General features: G+C 41.7%; 1 protein-coding gene across 2 annotated transcripts in view; it reads right to left on the bottom strand.

Moving 5' to 3' along the window:
* The window catches only part of GREB1L (GREB1 like retinoic acid receptor coactivator), a 155,461-nt gene that overhangs the window by 23,981 nt on the left and 115,145 nt on the right, over positions 1-16,335 (bottom strand). Inside the window, exons 13-21 of one of the 2 annotated variants that reach the window (XM_081917987.1) lie at positions 14,877-15,062; positions 12,044-12,367; positions 9,364-9,492; positions 7,259-7,393; positions 5,518-5,715; positions 4,218-4,398; positions 2,999-3,191; positions 1,817-1,950; positions 727-1,066 (exon numbers count right to left, since the gene is read on the bottom strand). In XM_081917987.1, the coding sequence (XP_081774113.1) occupies positions 727-1,066; positions 1,817-1,950; positions 2,999-3,191; positions 4,218-4,398; positions 5,518-5,715; positions 7,259-7,393; positions 9,364-9,492; positions 12,044-12,367; positions 14,877-15,062 (1,820 nt within the window). Of the gene's footprint in view, positions 1-726; positions 1,067-1,816; positions 1,954-2,998; positions 3,192-4,217; positions 4,399-5,517; positions 5,716-7,258; positions 7,394-9,363; positions 9,493-12,043; positions 12,368-14,876; positions 15,063-16,335 lie in introns of both variants that reach the window. The other variant, XM_081917988.1, reaches the window with a different exon arrangement.

Raw genomic sequence — 16,335 nt, forward strand, 5'->3', positions numbered from 1 at the left:
TAAGCCAGACATAGGCAAACTCAGCCCTCCAGATTTTTGGGATTACAACTCCCATGATCCCTAGCCCAGTGGTCAGGGTCAAGGTTGCCTATGCCTGCACTAAGCCATGGTTTGGCTTAATGTTATGTGCAAATAGGGTCAGTATCCTATTCCCAATACTGTGCCCTATCTGTACAATGGGTCTTCATGTTTGTAAGTTAATATTAGATTTTGTGTCTGCAACTGTGCAAGAGTACACAGAAGGGGAAGATCCTTGACTCTGTCACTATTTGTTGACACTTGTCCACCATATCCCCTTTCTCCCCATGTTACTTCTCCCAAGACTTTCCATGGTCTCCTTTGCTAGCACAGTTGCACTGGTCTCATTTTGCAAAATCCTGTTTTGATGTCTCAGCAAGTCCATGTATGACATGATAGCTCAAAACACCTGCAACTATGTATTTTTTTTCTTTGCAAGTGGACTGTATGAAATCATTCACCAATGACTTTCACATGAGTTCAATGGTAACGGGTCTGTTTTTGCTTACTCAGAACATTGTAAAGCACGGTACAGTAAGGCAGTATCTGAATGAGTGAGTCCGGTCAAAAGTAGCTTATTACATTGTCTCTTCTCCATGGGAAATTTAAACACACATCAACAAATGACCATGAGTACACTTATTGCATGCAAACCTCTAAGTTCTATGTAATATGTAACAAAAAAGCAAACAAGCCACCTAAGCTAACCTTTAATCGCTTCACAAAGTGCTTGGCAACAGTAAGTTCTGAAGCTGGGTTCCCCAAGATGATCTCAAACCGATACTGCAGGCCTAGTTTATCTCGAGCTTCTTGCAGCCTCTCTTTTGCCAGCATTGCCAGCTGCACAGAGGGAATCCTGATGACAAGCATGTGGCCACGGCCATTCTTATCCTTGCCGGGTGCAGTGATGATGTCATCCATTATGCTGAGAGTCTCAGGTGTGCTGTGGTCCCTGAGGGAGGCCATGGTGGTGAGGGCCATCAATGCTTCCAGATACTGCTGAATAAGCAGATAGCAGCGAATCACCATGCTGTGCAGCCTGGGGTACCTTGAAAAGAGCACAGCTTAGTTTTAATTAGTCAAGTTAGTATGTGCTGGCTGGTCTGATGTTGGGTCCAAACATCAGACAAAAGAAAAGGAAGAGGCATAGCCTGGGACTCTTAAAAGTATTCTCATTTAATTATATGATTAATCGTATAAGCGCTGTGCTTGCATACATTTCTATACTGCTAGCAGAATTATAGACAGACCTTAAACATCACAGTCTAATCCAATACAATCCATTTCAGAGGTTAAGTCCCACTATGTTCAGTGGAGATTATTCCATAGCATGTATATGAAGGAGTGTCTCCACCCTCATCGTTTTACCTGGACACTGAGGTCCAGCACCGAGGGCCTTCTGGCAGTTCCCTCACTGCGAGAAGCCAAGTTCCAGGGAACCAGGCAGAGGGCCTTCTCGGTAGTGGCACCCACCTGTGGAACGCCCTCCCACCAGACGTCAAAGAGAATAACAACTACCAGACTGTTAGAAGACATCTGAAGGCAGCCCTGTTTAGGGAAGCTTTTAATGTTTGATGCATTACTGTATTTTAATATTTTGCTGGAAGCCTCCCAGAATGGCTGGGGAAGCCCAGCCAGATGGGCGGGGTATAAATAATAAATTATTATTATTATTATTATTATTATTGACTGAATATCCTTTCCTGCTCACTGCTCATTAGGATGGGGAATTAGACATTCCTCTTTCTAGACACGCATACTCATGGACTTAGCTAAATACTATTCCAAAAGCCTTTACCTCTCTAACAGTGTATTCACCATTTTTTCAAAGGTTTCGTCACATCTCAGAAGAGGGCTTGTGATTCCCCACTGCAGAGATTTGCTGTATTCATTCAAGCCAAAATACAGCTTCTCATCTTGGCTCAGTTCCTCCTGCTCCAAACAGAGATAATGCAAATAATGTGATTCTTAAGAGTGTATACTTGTCCTGTATACAAAACATGTGTTTTTCACTTCCCCTTGAAAATTATCATTATGTTCATACATCTTATAAATGGCCTTTTCCCTTCATAAACAAGGTATGAAATAACATTTGTTCAATACAGCCACCACCATATTGCCCACAGATTCTGTAGCTGAATGAAGAACTATACATAGTCCCAAATAATGGATTATATAGAACTCCATGGAAGCGGGTGGCGCTGTGGGTAAAACCTCAGCGCCTAAGGACTTGCCAATCGTATGGTCGGCAGTTCAAATCCCCGCGGTGGGGTAAGCTCCCATCGTTCGGTCCCAGCTCCTGGGAAGGACCAGAAGTGCAATAAGGGGTGGAAGGTTCCAGAGGAGTTGTGCTTAAGAAAGTAGAGAGACTTCAACAAGCAAGCAGCTGGAAAACTAAAGCCAGCCTTCAGAGTGGTGGTCCTGACCAAAGTGAAAGATTCTCTTCAGAAAGAAGTCTGCAATGTGGCTGAAGATCGATCAAGTCCATGAGAAGCAAAGCGAGGGCTGGGCCAGAGAGAAGACTTCAGTCCAGAAACCAACTGTACTCTGTGAGTACTAGCTGGGGTAAAGAGACAGAGGAATTAGGCCCTTAATTTAAATAGGGCAGTGGTGGGGTGTTTTAGTTGTTCTATAATATTTGTATTTTTGAAGTCTTTTGTAAGCACTCTGTGGATGTCAATTGGCTGTTTAAAGATGGGCTATACATCACAGAAAATAAATGAAGTTGGCATCACTAACAACCAATTTCTGGGATTTACCAAAGCATACGAAGCAACTGGTAGGCGAGACAGCGACCAAGTTTCGCATTATATGAATCCTATCCCTTCTTAGATGCCATCAGAGCTTGACTTTAGACTTGATTAGATCAGCAGACGAAATCAATTCCCACTTTATGATAACAGCAGAGACAAAGACCAAAGATGCTCATAAAAGCACATAAAAGCTTCCTAAAAGCTATTATAACATTTAGACCTCTTACCATGTTGCCTAACTGTATCCAGTGTACCTCATTGGCGGAGCTGATTCTGGATTGCAGAGTTTGAAGAGCGTATGGGAAAGAACTCACTTGGAGGACAAGGAGGTTGAAAGCTTCAAGTACCTCTCTGCAATTTATCATTCTGTCAGCCAGTCCATGACTAGGCTCCCCATGGGATAGAGAACTTGAGATGGCACTAGGAAAAGCAACAAGACATTTCATTTTTAATGTCTGCTTCGTGTTCTGTAGATCAAAACAAAAACAAAAAGATTACAACAGGAGCTACAGAAGTCACTTAGGCCACAAAGAATCAGGAACTACTTAAACATGGGGTTGGTGTACAAATATTGGCTTAATGTCCCCTACTCCACTCTACAAATTAAGGTTTCATGTAAGTATTTGTGGTGCAGTGCCTGTTTATTAAATTACTAATTGGTGGTACCAGTTATATAAAAAGTGGTTTTGTGTTTTTCAGGAGGTTGGGGAAGAAAAGAAAAAGCTAGTAAGTTTGAAGTAGAGGTGAGCAGCATGCAGGCCCCAAAGTGGGGAATTTAAAGTGTGGGTCATGCCATATCATATGGCCTATTCTGAATCTCTGGTACCCATTGTCAGCATCCTAATGCTATGAACACCATGACTCTGCCCATTTTGCAAAATCTGGTCTTAAGGCAGTCAGTCGCAACAAGACATAGTACAGATAAGGGTAAAGGTACCCCTGCCCGTACGGGCCAGTCGTGTCCGACTCTAGGGTTGTGTGCCCATCTCTCTTAAGAGGCCGGGGGCCAGCGCTGTCCAGAGACACTTCCGGGTCACGTGGCCAGCGTGACGAAGCTGCTCCGGCGAGATAGTACAGATAGAACAGAGCATACCACTGTCACTGGGCAGGATTTTTGAAACCCATGGCGGTTTAAATGAGGGAGCTGCTATGGAAGTGATCCAATGAACACAAGTGGCTGCCCAATTGCCATTTATCTACAATATTCCATAACACAAGCCTTTCACCATGTAGAGCCATAATCATTTTGGGTATTTTCCTGTGTCTTTAACAGCAGCATGTGGCAGGAAGGTGTCTGACAGATATGGTTCATTCTGTACTGCAGTGACGGGTGCACTTGTTTCAACTTACTAAAAACCTAAGAGCTCATACTTACACCTACAATTTGAATGAAAACCTACAGTATAATATTAACTGTTAATATATGCTTTACTTTGAAGGAATTACCTTGTTAAATCCACATGGGCATTGTCATGCACCAGCACAAAAAGGGTATACGGATTCTGCTTTACCCGTCTCATGAAAATATCAAACTTGGTTTGAATATCATTGTCTAGCCGCACCACGTATTTTTCAGCTCGTTGGTAAGCTGCTCCAGTTTCTTCAAGTCCCAAGTCTACAAGAACACCTGGAGGACGAAACGGCAGAGACAGGAACTTTGCTTTTGCCCAATAAACAAACAAACAAGTTCTGGAGATGCCAAAAACAGGCTACAGAAGGGATCAAATGCCAACTCAGCCATGAAACTCAACATATAGGAAAAACTCTGTTAGGGTTCACATGCCATGCATGGTAAGCTAGGATTCCTGGTTTAGCCTGGGTTATTGTGACTAAGTAGCACACTGTCACACAGAGATAATTTTGTCCAAACCTCCCTTCATGTGAGCAAGTAAAACAAACCAGGAAGCAACAATTAACTTGGCTTCCTGTGATGTGTACTAGATTATTGCTCCCAAACCAGGATTTGTAATTCAAAATTTGTTTTATGATCCTGCCTTGTTTAGGAGCATGATGCCAGAATGCTGGGTTTGCACATGGCGGGAAGCCAAGCCTAACTGCAGCTTCAGAACAAAGTTTCTTCACTAACAATATTATCTATATATCAAAAGTGTTTAGTTCATTAAAAAAAATATCAAATTTATAGTTCCTAAAGGCTGACAAGGAAGACGAAATCTTAAATCCCAAAAGCAGAAGCAAAGAGACAAGCAAAGTTTCCATTGGGGCACTATATCTGTTTCCTAAGAATCCATGTTCCAGCCAGTGAGTGATTAGGTGAAACAGAACAAAAAAATTCCTTCCAGTAGCACCTTAAAGACCAACTAAGTTAGTTCTTGGTATGAGCTTTCGTGTGCATGCACACTTCTTCAGATACACTGAAACAGAAGTTACCAGACCCTTCTATATAGTGAGAAGGTGGGGAGGGGTATTACTCAGAAGGGTGGTGGGAATGGGTGATTGGCAGATAGCTGTAATGAGCCTGTTGACGACTCTTAACAGAATTATGTGGTTATTAGGTGAAACAGAATTATGAAACAATAAGGAAATGCTTATCAAGACGCCTGATTTGCGTAAGATATATAAGACACGGACATAATCTTTTCTTTGATGCAGAATTCACAGGAGCACAGCTACAGATTACATCATGATCTTTTGTATTTTGGTTTTATTTCATTAAGAATTCAGTCCAGACATATATAAAATGCTTTGTTGGATTTAATTTGCTGCTTTTCTACTTGCTTTCTTTTACCTGATTGTCGAATCCGTTGAATGGTCTGTTGGACCAGCACCTCTGAACGAGGGACTACAACAATGAAATCTACTTTGCTGAAGTGACCCAGATCCAGGCTTTGGTTGCCACTGTCTGCAATGGCGCATACCTGTGACAAGAGCTTTCTGGCAATTGTGAGTTGTGGCTGATAAATTTGGAATGTTTCAGTGTCCAAATCTAGGAGAAAAAAGAACTACAATTTAGCTTCTGGGTGCCAGAAAATAGTCCAGAGATGCCCATTAATTATTTTCTGTTTCTGAAGCTAAACAGGCCTGGTCAGTACATGGAAGAGAGCTGAATGGAACTTAGTCTCAGGTGAAGTGTGTAGGCCAGTAGTGATTTGGATCTGGCAGGCAGGCCAGATCCTGGGTTCTGCCACCCTCAGTAGACCACTTTGACAAGGGGGCGTGTCAGTCACCTGGCACTGCCAGGACATCAGGTGACTCAAAGGAAAATCCATGTTGAGTCAAGCATGGCTTGAAGTCACCACCCCTAAGTCAGTAAGTGCTGACTTTAAGCTCCCTTTTTTGTGAATTTTGCTACACTATGAAATTCCCTATGGGGAAACTGATAGCAGAGCTGACTCAAGCAAGCTCTCAGCTGATCAGGTGGGACAGCAAATCTGCCTTGCCATTGAACACTCTGGAGTGCACTTTAAGGCTCCTAATTGTGCACTGACAGCCTCACATATGATGTCAGATACATGACAGGTGGGGTTGGCGTACATGAAAAGGCCTTGCAGGTCAAACTGGGACCCACAAGGTCAAACTGGGACCCACAAGCGGATGGCTCCTCATGCCTGGTAGATAAGCAGTAGGCTAATTACAAAAATCATTTTTTAAATATTCTGGAAGGAGAAATTCCATTTCTGTGTAGGGACAAGTGTAGCAAAATGGACCTTGTGACCCAGCACTTTTCAATCCAGAAACAGCAGATAAATAAATATTTAAAAATTAATAATATTACATAGTGACTGTGACTTGTTTAAAAAGCAGCTTCATACAAGTGTTTTGGTTGCTAACGCATAAAACCGCAGTAGATGTGGGCAGTAACACATCCTGAATCACTTTTTAAATACCGTCCGTGGACCCAAAAACCACACAGGAAACTTTTTTAACACCCTTCTCGCTTCATTCATACCACACCGGAAACACCTTTCTAAGATTATAATAGGTGGTTACTGTTATAGCATTTTGTTATCAGCAGCCTGCTATGAATTTATTTACCATACTTGGGCTATTTCATTTTTTGGTGATTCTTTGAAAGAGCTTACAGTTAACAGAAAATAGTTGTTAGCTTTACTCGCTAGCGCCCCAATAATGGGCAGAAGACCTGGTAGTTGTCTGGACCCTCTCAGCATTATTGAGCCCAGTCAGTCACACACACACACACACACACACACACACACACACACCATCCTGCACATTAGTGCAGCCAGCCAACTATTCGAAAATTCAGTATAAACCTGGTAGAAGATACTACAACTGTGGAACTACTGACACCACTTCCCCTTGGTTCTTCCCCCCAGAATTAGGATGCAGTGGCAATATTTCTATGCCAAGCAAATACCATGTTTTCTGTGGCTTCATAGTCTGGGCCAGTGTAATGAGAGCAGGGTAGAATCTTAATAGAGCAATCTTTTATATTCTCCAATTTCCAGGTGAAGGCTAACATTTGGTTTCCACATAAAGTGTTTTGTTTTTCATATGGAAGCCCTTACCTAATTCTTGGGTGGAAACCATGGCAGCTGCTTCTTGAGATGACACACATTCATTGACATCCCCATTGAATGGGATTACGACATTATCTCCTCGTCTCTGTTGTATTGTCTCTAACAACTTGTCCAGTTCATCGCCTAGTAAAGAACTTTCTTTTAGAACAATAAGGTAGATTAAAAGGTATACCACATCCCTATGAAATCTTTCCAAGAAACGGTGTAAATAAACACCATGCCACTATTGAACACCTATCCAGCATTTCCCATCCAAATACTGCTGAACAAATGAAGATTAACAAAAAGGTTAAAAGGCAACCAGAGCTGTCCAATCTGCTCTTTTAACATCAGTGGTTAGGTTATATAATAAGTAACATTTGCAATGGAATTGATGGAATTGCTTTGTGATGGTTCTGTTTCTTCCTAACAAGCAGGTTCCAGAATTAGTGCTGAGAAGGCTGCTCCCACTCTGAGTTATACCCTACATATTTCCACTAGGTTCAAGCTTATATTCTATGCTTTTTAAAATCCCAACAAAACCACTGGGAGAGTTCATCTAGATGGAGGCATCACAAAAATGCAGATTATGCTAAATTCTATTTTCCCTTTTCACTAATGGGCTGAATGGTGGTTCAGTCAAGACAAGAGAAAGCTATTTACAGTGGAGGACTTGAGAGAATGGCTAGCTGGTGAAGTCCTTGTGGTAGACTGGCTCATTCTCTCTACTAAGGAAAATAATCTTCTCTACACTTCTCTAAAGATGTCTGTTCCCACATGAACCTGCTTAAATGCTGAGATCAACTTCAAGAGCACTTCTCCAAGGACTGCCCACCTCTCGAACTGAAGCAAGTGACAGCACGAGAAAGGGTCTTTTTAGAAATCCTGAAATGAATCAGTTTCTTTTATTTGTATAGGACTTCTAACTTGTTTCAGTGCTGTTTCTTTTTTAGTTGTACTTGTTTGTAGCTGCTGATTTTTCTATTGGTTTTACTTATAAACTGTGAGTTGCTCTGAAAATGTTAAATATTTTTTAAATCAAACAAAACAAATTAAGCAAACTATTGGGCTTGACATTGCTGTAAAGTGTCTCAGTTAGCTTCCATGACCCAGAATGCCTTTTATAAGTTTTGGTTGATTGACGGTTGTGCTAGAAGAGAGAGACCTGGGTATTGGCCTTGGAGACCAGACTAGACTCTATACAGGGCATTCTTTGAAAACTGTCCAGAAACTTCAACCGATGCCCATTTGTTAATAGGTGTGAGCTATTGAGAACTTCTCACGCTAACTCTGGAAAATTTCCATTTGCTACCAGTTTATTTCCAATCACCATTCAAAGTGCTGATTTTGCTCAGTTAAACCCAACATGGCTTGGGGCCTCAGCTATCTCAGGAAATTTAGTTTCCCATATGAAGCCCACAATTTAGCATTTTTAAGAACTGCCAATGAGGCTCTGCTCCAAATGCCTTATTTCCAAGGACTGGGACTTACTTCCACTAAGAGCAATCATTTTTGTTTGTGGCTCCTGAGCTGTAGAACATATTTCCTGGAGAGACCTGTCTATATGTTCTTCCTTGGACTCATTTTGAAACAAAGTGAAAGCGTTTTTTTCCTTCCAGCCACTTGGGATTTCCCTGGAAGTATGCTTTTAATGTTGGCCTCTCCACCCCCACTAAACCATTTTATAATGTTAAAATTTCAAATTGCCTTAAAATGGCTCTAATTGCTTTAAAATTTGCCTTGGGGACATACGATGTAGAAATGTGGTAAACAAACGAAACTCAACCCCTCTAATGTTGTGGTTGCTCCAGTCTAGAAAGCGGCAGTGAATACCAATGATTAATGTTAAATGAAACAGGAGGGGGAGCCCTCACTTCATAAAACAAGCATTAGGAGGCAAGAGATGCTCTTAAGCTGAGGATGGGGAATAATATTATCTGCTCGCTTCCTTGTATGTTGGCCTCCTATATTATACATCTACCTCCTATACTAAACGTTGAGCTTTCCTGACTCAAGAGATCTCAAAAACTCTACTATTATTATCTTATATGAGAGAGAGAAATGGACAGATCTTTAAATCAAAGAAGTAACAACAGGAATTTTAATTCACTCACCTAAAGATGTGTTTTTGAAATGTGATGCCAGATAACTAACTTTTCCTGTAATGAGCTCATAACTGATTTCCTTTAGAAACTCACTGGTAGTAAGCATACTCTCTGCTAGAGCTCTAGACTGATACTGACCTAGAGAACAGAAAGGGAAGAATCACAGGACGTTGTTTGATACAATGGTACTGCCTTCATAAAGAACATCGTGTGTCACAGCTCCAGTCTTAATGATCTATAAGCAGTTTTATCCTAGAACGTTTTAGCCTAGAACCCCAAATGCATGACCTTCAATGACTCCCCTTCATGTATTTAGATCCTTGTGCATCTGTCTGAACTTCTATCCAAGCATTTAAAAAGCCCCTGTACGTAAGGATAAAAACAGTTGTACATCATTTCACTACACAATAAGTGACCTGGGTAGCTCAGTCAGTACAGCATGAGAGTCTTAATCTCACGGTCATGGGTTTGAGTCTCATCCTGGGGAAAAGATTCCTGCATTGCAGAGTGCTGGACTAGATGACCCTTGTGGTCTCCTCCAACTCTATTATTCAATGGCAGGAGCTGATACGCAAATGTTGTTTTTAACAGGTATCCATCATATCTAATGGTAGTTCATATTCTGAAACAGAAAAAATCTCATTAGTAAGAAATATTTCCTGATGCGCAAATGGTGGTCTCAGTCCCACAACTACTCTCAACTTATTCAGATCTTCTTCTTTGTACTTTTTTGTGCTTTGGAAATGTTATGTACTAAGCTTGGCTCCTAGAACAACAGGCAGGTAGGATCCTAGAATGCAACAACTGATTGGCTTGCAGGAGAAGACCAATCAGGCTCCAGGAGGGAAGCAGAATCAGCCAATCAGACGGGACTCATTGTGTAAATAATGTATATAAAAGCCTGAGGTTTGTGGGGAAATTCAATCACTGTTTTACAAGCTGCAATAAAGAGCATGAAATCACTTCAGGACTCCGAGTATATTTCAGGAAATATTTGTATTTCTAGAGTTGGAGCCATAGAAATGTCTGCAGAATTGGGTGGGAATAATTTGATTGGCATGAGAGTGCTGAGGAGGACAGATACCCTGAAAATCAGACATGGTATACTACCCTTTCTGCAAGCCCTAAAACACGGAGTCTTTAAAACAGAAAAGAAAAAAGAAAAAAAGGCACATAGGGTGTTCTTTCCCAGAATTAGACTGCATGTGTTAAGAGCACTCACATTAGTATTAGAAAAGTGCATTTCTGAATATCCACGTCTGGAATGCAAATATAGCAACAAGGGCTGGAATATGCAGTCAATTAAAAAATTAGTTCACTCCTACATTAACAGCAATCATACATGCACATATTTAGTGTAAGGGAGGTTAAAAGGTGCATTTAATGCCATGTGAAAAAGGCTGCATGTCTGCCAAAAACAGCATTTTAAGTTCCAGAGATAACAGCACATATCCTGTCACAAATTTAGTATTATGTGAGCAAGTGCTTCCCTGCATTGAGAGTAGAAGGAGCAACAAGAGAGCGCATTTTCACATCAATTCAGCACATCATTTGCCTGCTGTTCCTCAAGGTCAGGCTGGCCCCTGAATCCTGTGAGTGCTCTTCTTGTTAAAAGAAGTCACACAGAGGAATAACTTGCTCAGAAAGAGCAGAGAAGCCAAGTAAACACAAAAGAATAACTATGTATATAACCGTAATGTCAGACAAAATTGTCTGCATTAAAAAGGTGGGCTTTTTTTAAGGGTACAAATTAATCTCTCTCAAACTGGAATTTCTCTTAAAGAAGACATTTATGGAAGATATTTGCCTGGCATTCAGTATTATGCAAGGAAATAAATAAATAACCTTAACCTATTATCAGAGCTGAGCTGAAACTCTATAACCAGTTTTGGTTTAGATTTTGTTTTGTTTTGTTTCCAAAAAGCACCTCTGATTTTCATCAACGTTTTAAATAGATTTTAAAATTGTGTTACATAATTTCCCAGCAAGTATCATTCCTAAAAAAGGTGCCCAATCTTATAATATTTAAAGGCTATTCTGTAGGATGTTCCCAAGTTCTGGAAAATGATACTGTATTCCAGTGGTTGCTGCCATGATACCCACAAAGATTTTCATAGATACCCCAGTCTCTCAGCTTTCATTTTTTAAAAAGGCAAGTCTCTAGCCCTCCTAGAAACAAGGTTATGGGGCAAAATGTGCTGGTACCTTCTCTATTTTTCTAGAAAAAGAGGTGCCAAAACTCACCATTAACACCTCCCTTGTTCTCTTATAATGGCAATGGCGCCCACCTGAGAGGTGCAACATGCTGATGACTTCACTAATACTGTTTTTTTGGGTGGCTGTGCACAAATCAATATATACTGCAAATGAATTAAATACAAACTTATCTGGCTCAAAATGGAAGTGGTTACAACCCAAGGGTGAGAAACACCCCAATTCCAAAGATTAAAGAGATATACACTAACAAAAGGGATACTGAAATTGAGAATGCTGGGTAGAAATACTATCAATGAATAAATAAGCCAAACAGTGCATGTTTATCCATGTTAACATTGTGCCTGTGTCTTCACTCTTCAAGAGATCTCCAAGAAACACCTGCATTCTGTTTTGCCAGTGAAATCCGTTTTTTAGCAAGGCACCACCTTACCAAAGTTGTATCTATATTGTTTTATGGGGAAAAGGTACCCACCTAAAACTACCACACAGAATTCGTTCCCTCTGGTCTTTGACGCGCAGATGGCAACAACGTAATCTGGCAGCCTTTGGTGGTGTTTCATTTCACTGAGAGATCGCAGTGTTTCTGAAATGCCTTCGGCCAGGGAATTCTGAGTAACCACTACATGCACCATTTCCTGGGAGACGCTGGCAATTAGCCTGGCAAGCCATGGGAGTTGAGCTGGCAACAAGATGCCCTGAGCACTCGTTTGTTGGGACTGCTCTCTCACAGTAAACTCTTGCATAGCTTTCAGTACGATCTGTTCAAATTCTTCCCTGAGTGGTATTTTATCAGGACCTGTAATTTTTGATAAATTAAACGATCAAAATAGGTCATCAAAAAGTCTCTTTCTGTGGTAGGAGGAGAGGATATATTGTTTTGATATTATCCCTCCTCACTCACGCTAGTGAGGAAACAGAAGAGCACATTCCCTTTGCAACTTATTGGAAGCAAGTTGATTATTCATTACAATCCTTTAATTAAGCAATCCAGTCTGGCTAGTCCTGTCCAGATTGTTCTTGGTGAGTTTCCCCTTTTATTTCCCTCTTAAAACAATAGCAACACAACACAGTCATCTTTAAAAGTAAGAATAAAGTTTTACTCACATTCAGTTCACAACAGTAATCTGAAGGCAGGCTTTATCTTGTGGTTACAGTGAAAATAAGTTTGAGTTACATCTCAGACTTTCTGCTTGTCTGAGAGATTGAGCTATGCGCTGGCTAAGAGCCAGGAGAGAGAGTCCAAGAGAAAGATGGTTGCTGGGCCAGCCCTTTTATCTGGTCAGCTTGGGTCACGTCCATCACACACAGAGGTAAGAAGCTCCAGAGCAGGTGTAACAGGAAGTCCTCCCTGTCTGGAGCCACATTCCCCTGTGTGTCCAATCTAGGCAACAGGAAAATGCTGTACTTGACGGCTCTAGTAATCATACATCCCACACTTCCATCAGACTGTCTCATTCAATTACTAGGGAAGTGTGCTGAGATATCTAAAAGCACAGGACTCAAAGCACAAAGTTGGCCACAGCAAACATCTCCAGTTTTGTTTTGGTTTTTTTAAAGAACATGGATACAATAAAATAAAAGGCAAAAAGTGGCTGGCAGAGATTATTACCTCACAGAGAGAGAAATTCAGTGGGGAAAAATATGCAGACTTCTCTGCTGCAACCTGTAGCTTGGGCTTTGATTGCAACTTGATTGCAACAGTTTCAAAAGGACCTTTTTATGCAAGCCCCTTTAAGCAGGTGGCACAAAGCAGTTTGGGTTGCAAGGGGTGATAACGACCTCTAATGAGTGCAGAATTGCTCGGTGGATGGTTAGAGCAGAAGGTCTTTCACTTCCTTTAATTTTGTCAACTCTATGACAATGTTATTTTAGGCACCAGAGACAAGGCAGTTGGAGACCGTGAGGGAAGCAAGCAACTGTTCCACAGGCCTAAAGCATTAGCAGTAATCAGAAGTGGGATTCTGTAGTGCTCACATTTTTGTTGCTGATGCGCTGAAGGATGGAGAAGGAGGCAACCACATTCTCTTTTCATCTCATTCAACATTCACTCAAAAGAAAAGCAAGAGATGTAAGAGGGAAAGACACACTTTCCTCAGCCGATCTGTTTGTCTGTCAGGAGACTTGCCTCATGCTTGACAGTCGTACATTACAGCCATTACAGCCTCCATGTGGAACTGGGCCAAACTCATACAAGTGTGCTTCATGTAGGGGTTGTTTGGCTCATTAGCTTCTTACAGCACTGAGGTCCAGTAAGGTATTAGGGTTGATAGCATTGAAAGCAGAAGGATTAATAGAGTTGTACTCCCCCTGTCTGACAGAGGTGATCCATTAGGGCAGGCATGTCCCAAGTCATGTGCTCCTTGGGGGGGGGGAAGCTGTGCTGCTTTGCTGGCAGGCTCCCCCCTTCCTTGACAGCTCAGGGAAGGCTTGGGAGCGGCAGGCAGGCTGCACACCATTGTCCTACGCTCTTGGGCTGCTTGTGGGGGGGGGGAGCCACAGCGCTTTGCTGGCAGCCTCCCTCCCTTCCCCTTTTGTTTTGACAGCTCAGGGAGGCTTGGGAGTCTTGTGGGGAGGGGGAACAGCAGGCCATTGTCCCGCACCCCCCCTGGTTCTCCTGGGCAGCTGTTTCAGCAGCAATACCGTAAGGTTCCAAATATAAGCCACACTTTAACTTTTCACAATCGGAATTTGGGGGGGAAAGTGTGGCTTATATTTGGGGCAACATGGTAGTAAGCAGCTGTTTTGGATTCTTACCTTACAAATTCTGAATATTTCATAAGGACAGTAAGTTGCACTGACACAGGAGAAGCATGTGCTTGTCTTAGTCCATCCTGTTTTCCTACCTTCCCTCTCTCCAAAATCCCTATGTGACTACATAGGAATGGCAGAAGTAATGGAACTGCTGCCTAGCACAAGGGAGATAGAGAAGATTCTTAATCTTCCCATAGTTAATTGTGCATTGCTTACTATTTACACAATAGGTGTTGCTTTCACATAAACGGTTGCTTGCTGTTCCTAAAACAATAGCTACAAACTACAGCTATAAGCCTTTCTGAATGAAAAGGATTTGCTGTAACTGAAGGTTTAACCAAAGCAAATGTGAGATTTTAATAGCAGGATAAAAAAGGAGGTACTCTGAAAAGGGTAGCAGAGTGACCAACTTCTAAAGATCCATCAATTTTAAATTTACTTTTTGGAGCACTGAGCATAGAAGTCTTTTTACATACAGAAACAAGGAGCAGAAGGTTTATCACTAGCAAAAACAGTGATTTGTTACACACACAGAGACACTTGTAATGACTTACCTAGTCGGACAAGATACTGTATTGTTAAAATAATCATGTTTTCCACACTTAGTAACTGACTCCCAGTCAAACCAAAAAGTTCCAAATCTTTGCTTTCCAGCTGAGGCATCTTGTAGCAATTCACTAGCAAGGGGCTTACTACAATATCTCCAACATTCCCATAGAAATAAGGTAAAGTGCCATAACCTTAAAAAAAAGAAAGACAAAAACTCTAATCGAGTTGTTTCAAAACAATTTTGCAATAACGGAAATTTATTCAAAGCAACATTATTATAACTAATAAAAGAAGGGATGATGGCCTAGTGACCCTCTGGATCCCTCCAATGTGGCGTAGAGGCTTTAAACTTGGTAAGAAAAGTCTTTGAATCCTTGCATCTCAGGGCCAAACTCCACATTTTTTTAAAGTAAGATAAGTCATAAAGTGTGGGAGGTTTTTGGGTTTTTTAAACACAACTTGCCAGTGCGGGAGTTAGGGGCTTTTTACGTCTGTGGTTAGCATGGGGGGGGGGGGGAGTGCTTCCATCAAGGTGACTGGGTTCCCTCCCCCCAATGCAAATTTCAGGCATCGAGTCCGATTTGGATTGGGTCTACAGCAAGAAGTAAGGGTTCACTCTTACTCTGCATGTGAAGGTCCCAATTCAGATCAAGGGCCCCATGCTAGCAATTTGTAAAAAACAACAACCCTGTACTTAAAGGCGGAGCTATGTAGCTAATGTAATATGAAGTTTAGCCCTTAGGATATGCAGAATGAATGCAGTGTCCTACTGAATAAGCCAAAGGCCTATTTAATCCACTCTCCCCCCCCCCACTGGGCAATCAGATGTCATGGTACACCCAGTAGAGCAACAGCACTCTACTTCTCGCAGGAAGAGAGACACATATCATTATTTTGCCCCAAAACAAAATGTGCTTAACCATAGGCGTAGCCAGTATTTTTGTTAGAGAGGGCCAGGATTTTTGTTATAGAGGGGGCAGAACTGATGTGATTGGTCAAGTTAGTTAAGTATTTCTACTGTTTTACTTGATCTGTGGGGGCAACTGCCCCCCTGCCCACCCTTGACTATGCCCATGTGCTTGACAGTCCTTCTGAAACCACATTTTTAAGCCTTTTAACATGTGCCTAATTCTTCGAGAAGTGTTGTGGGAATGTCGCCCAAAATGCAGTATGGAAAAAAATGAATATACAGTAGTGCCTCGCAAGACGAAATTAATTCGTTCCGGGAGTTGTGTCGTCTAGCGATTTTTTCGTCTTGCGGAGCGCGGATTCGCTGGGTATTAACGGCTTTAAGAAAAAGGAAGCAAACTCGCAAGACGTTTTCGTCTTGCGAAACAAGCCCATAGGGAAAATCGTCTTGTGAAGCAACGCAATAAACGAAAAACCCTTTCGTCTTGCGCGTTTTTCGTCTTGCGAGGCATTCGTCTTGCGAGGTACCACTGTCTGTAACTAGTGGACAAACTA

The sequence above is a fragment of the Podarcis melisellensis genome, assembly GCF_964234715.1.
Source record: "Podarcis melisellensis genome assembly, chromosome: 7".
NCBI classification, from domain to species: domain Eukaryota; kingdom Metazoa; phylum Chordata; class Lepidosauria; order Squamata; family Lacertidae; genus Podarcis; species Podarcis melisellensis.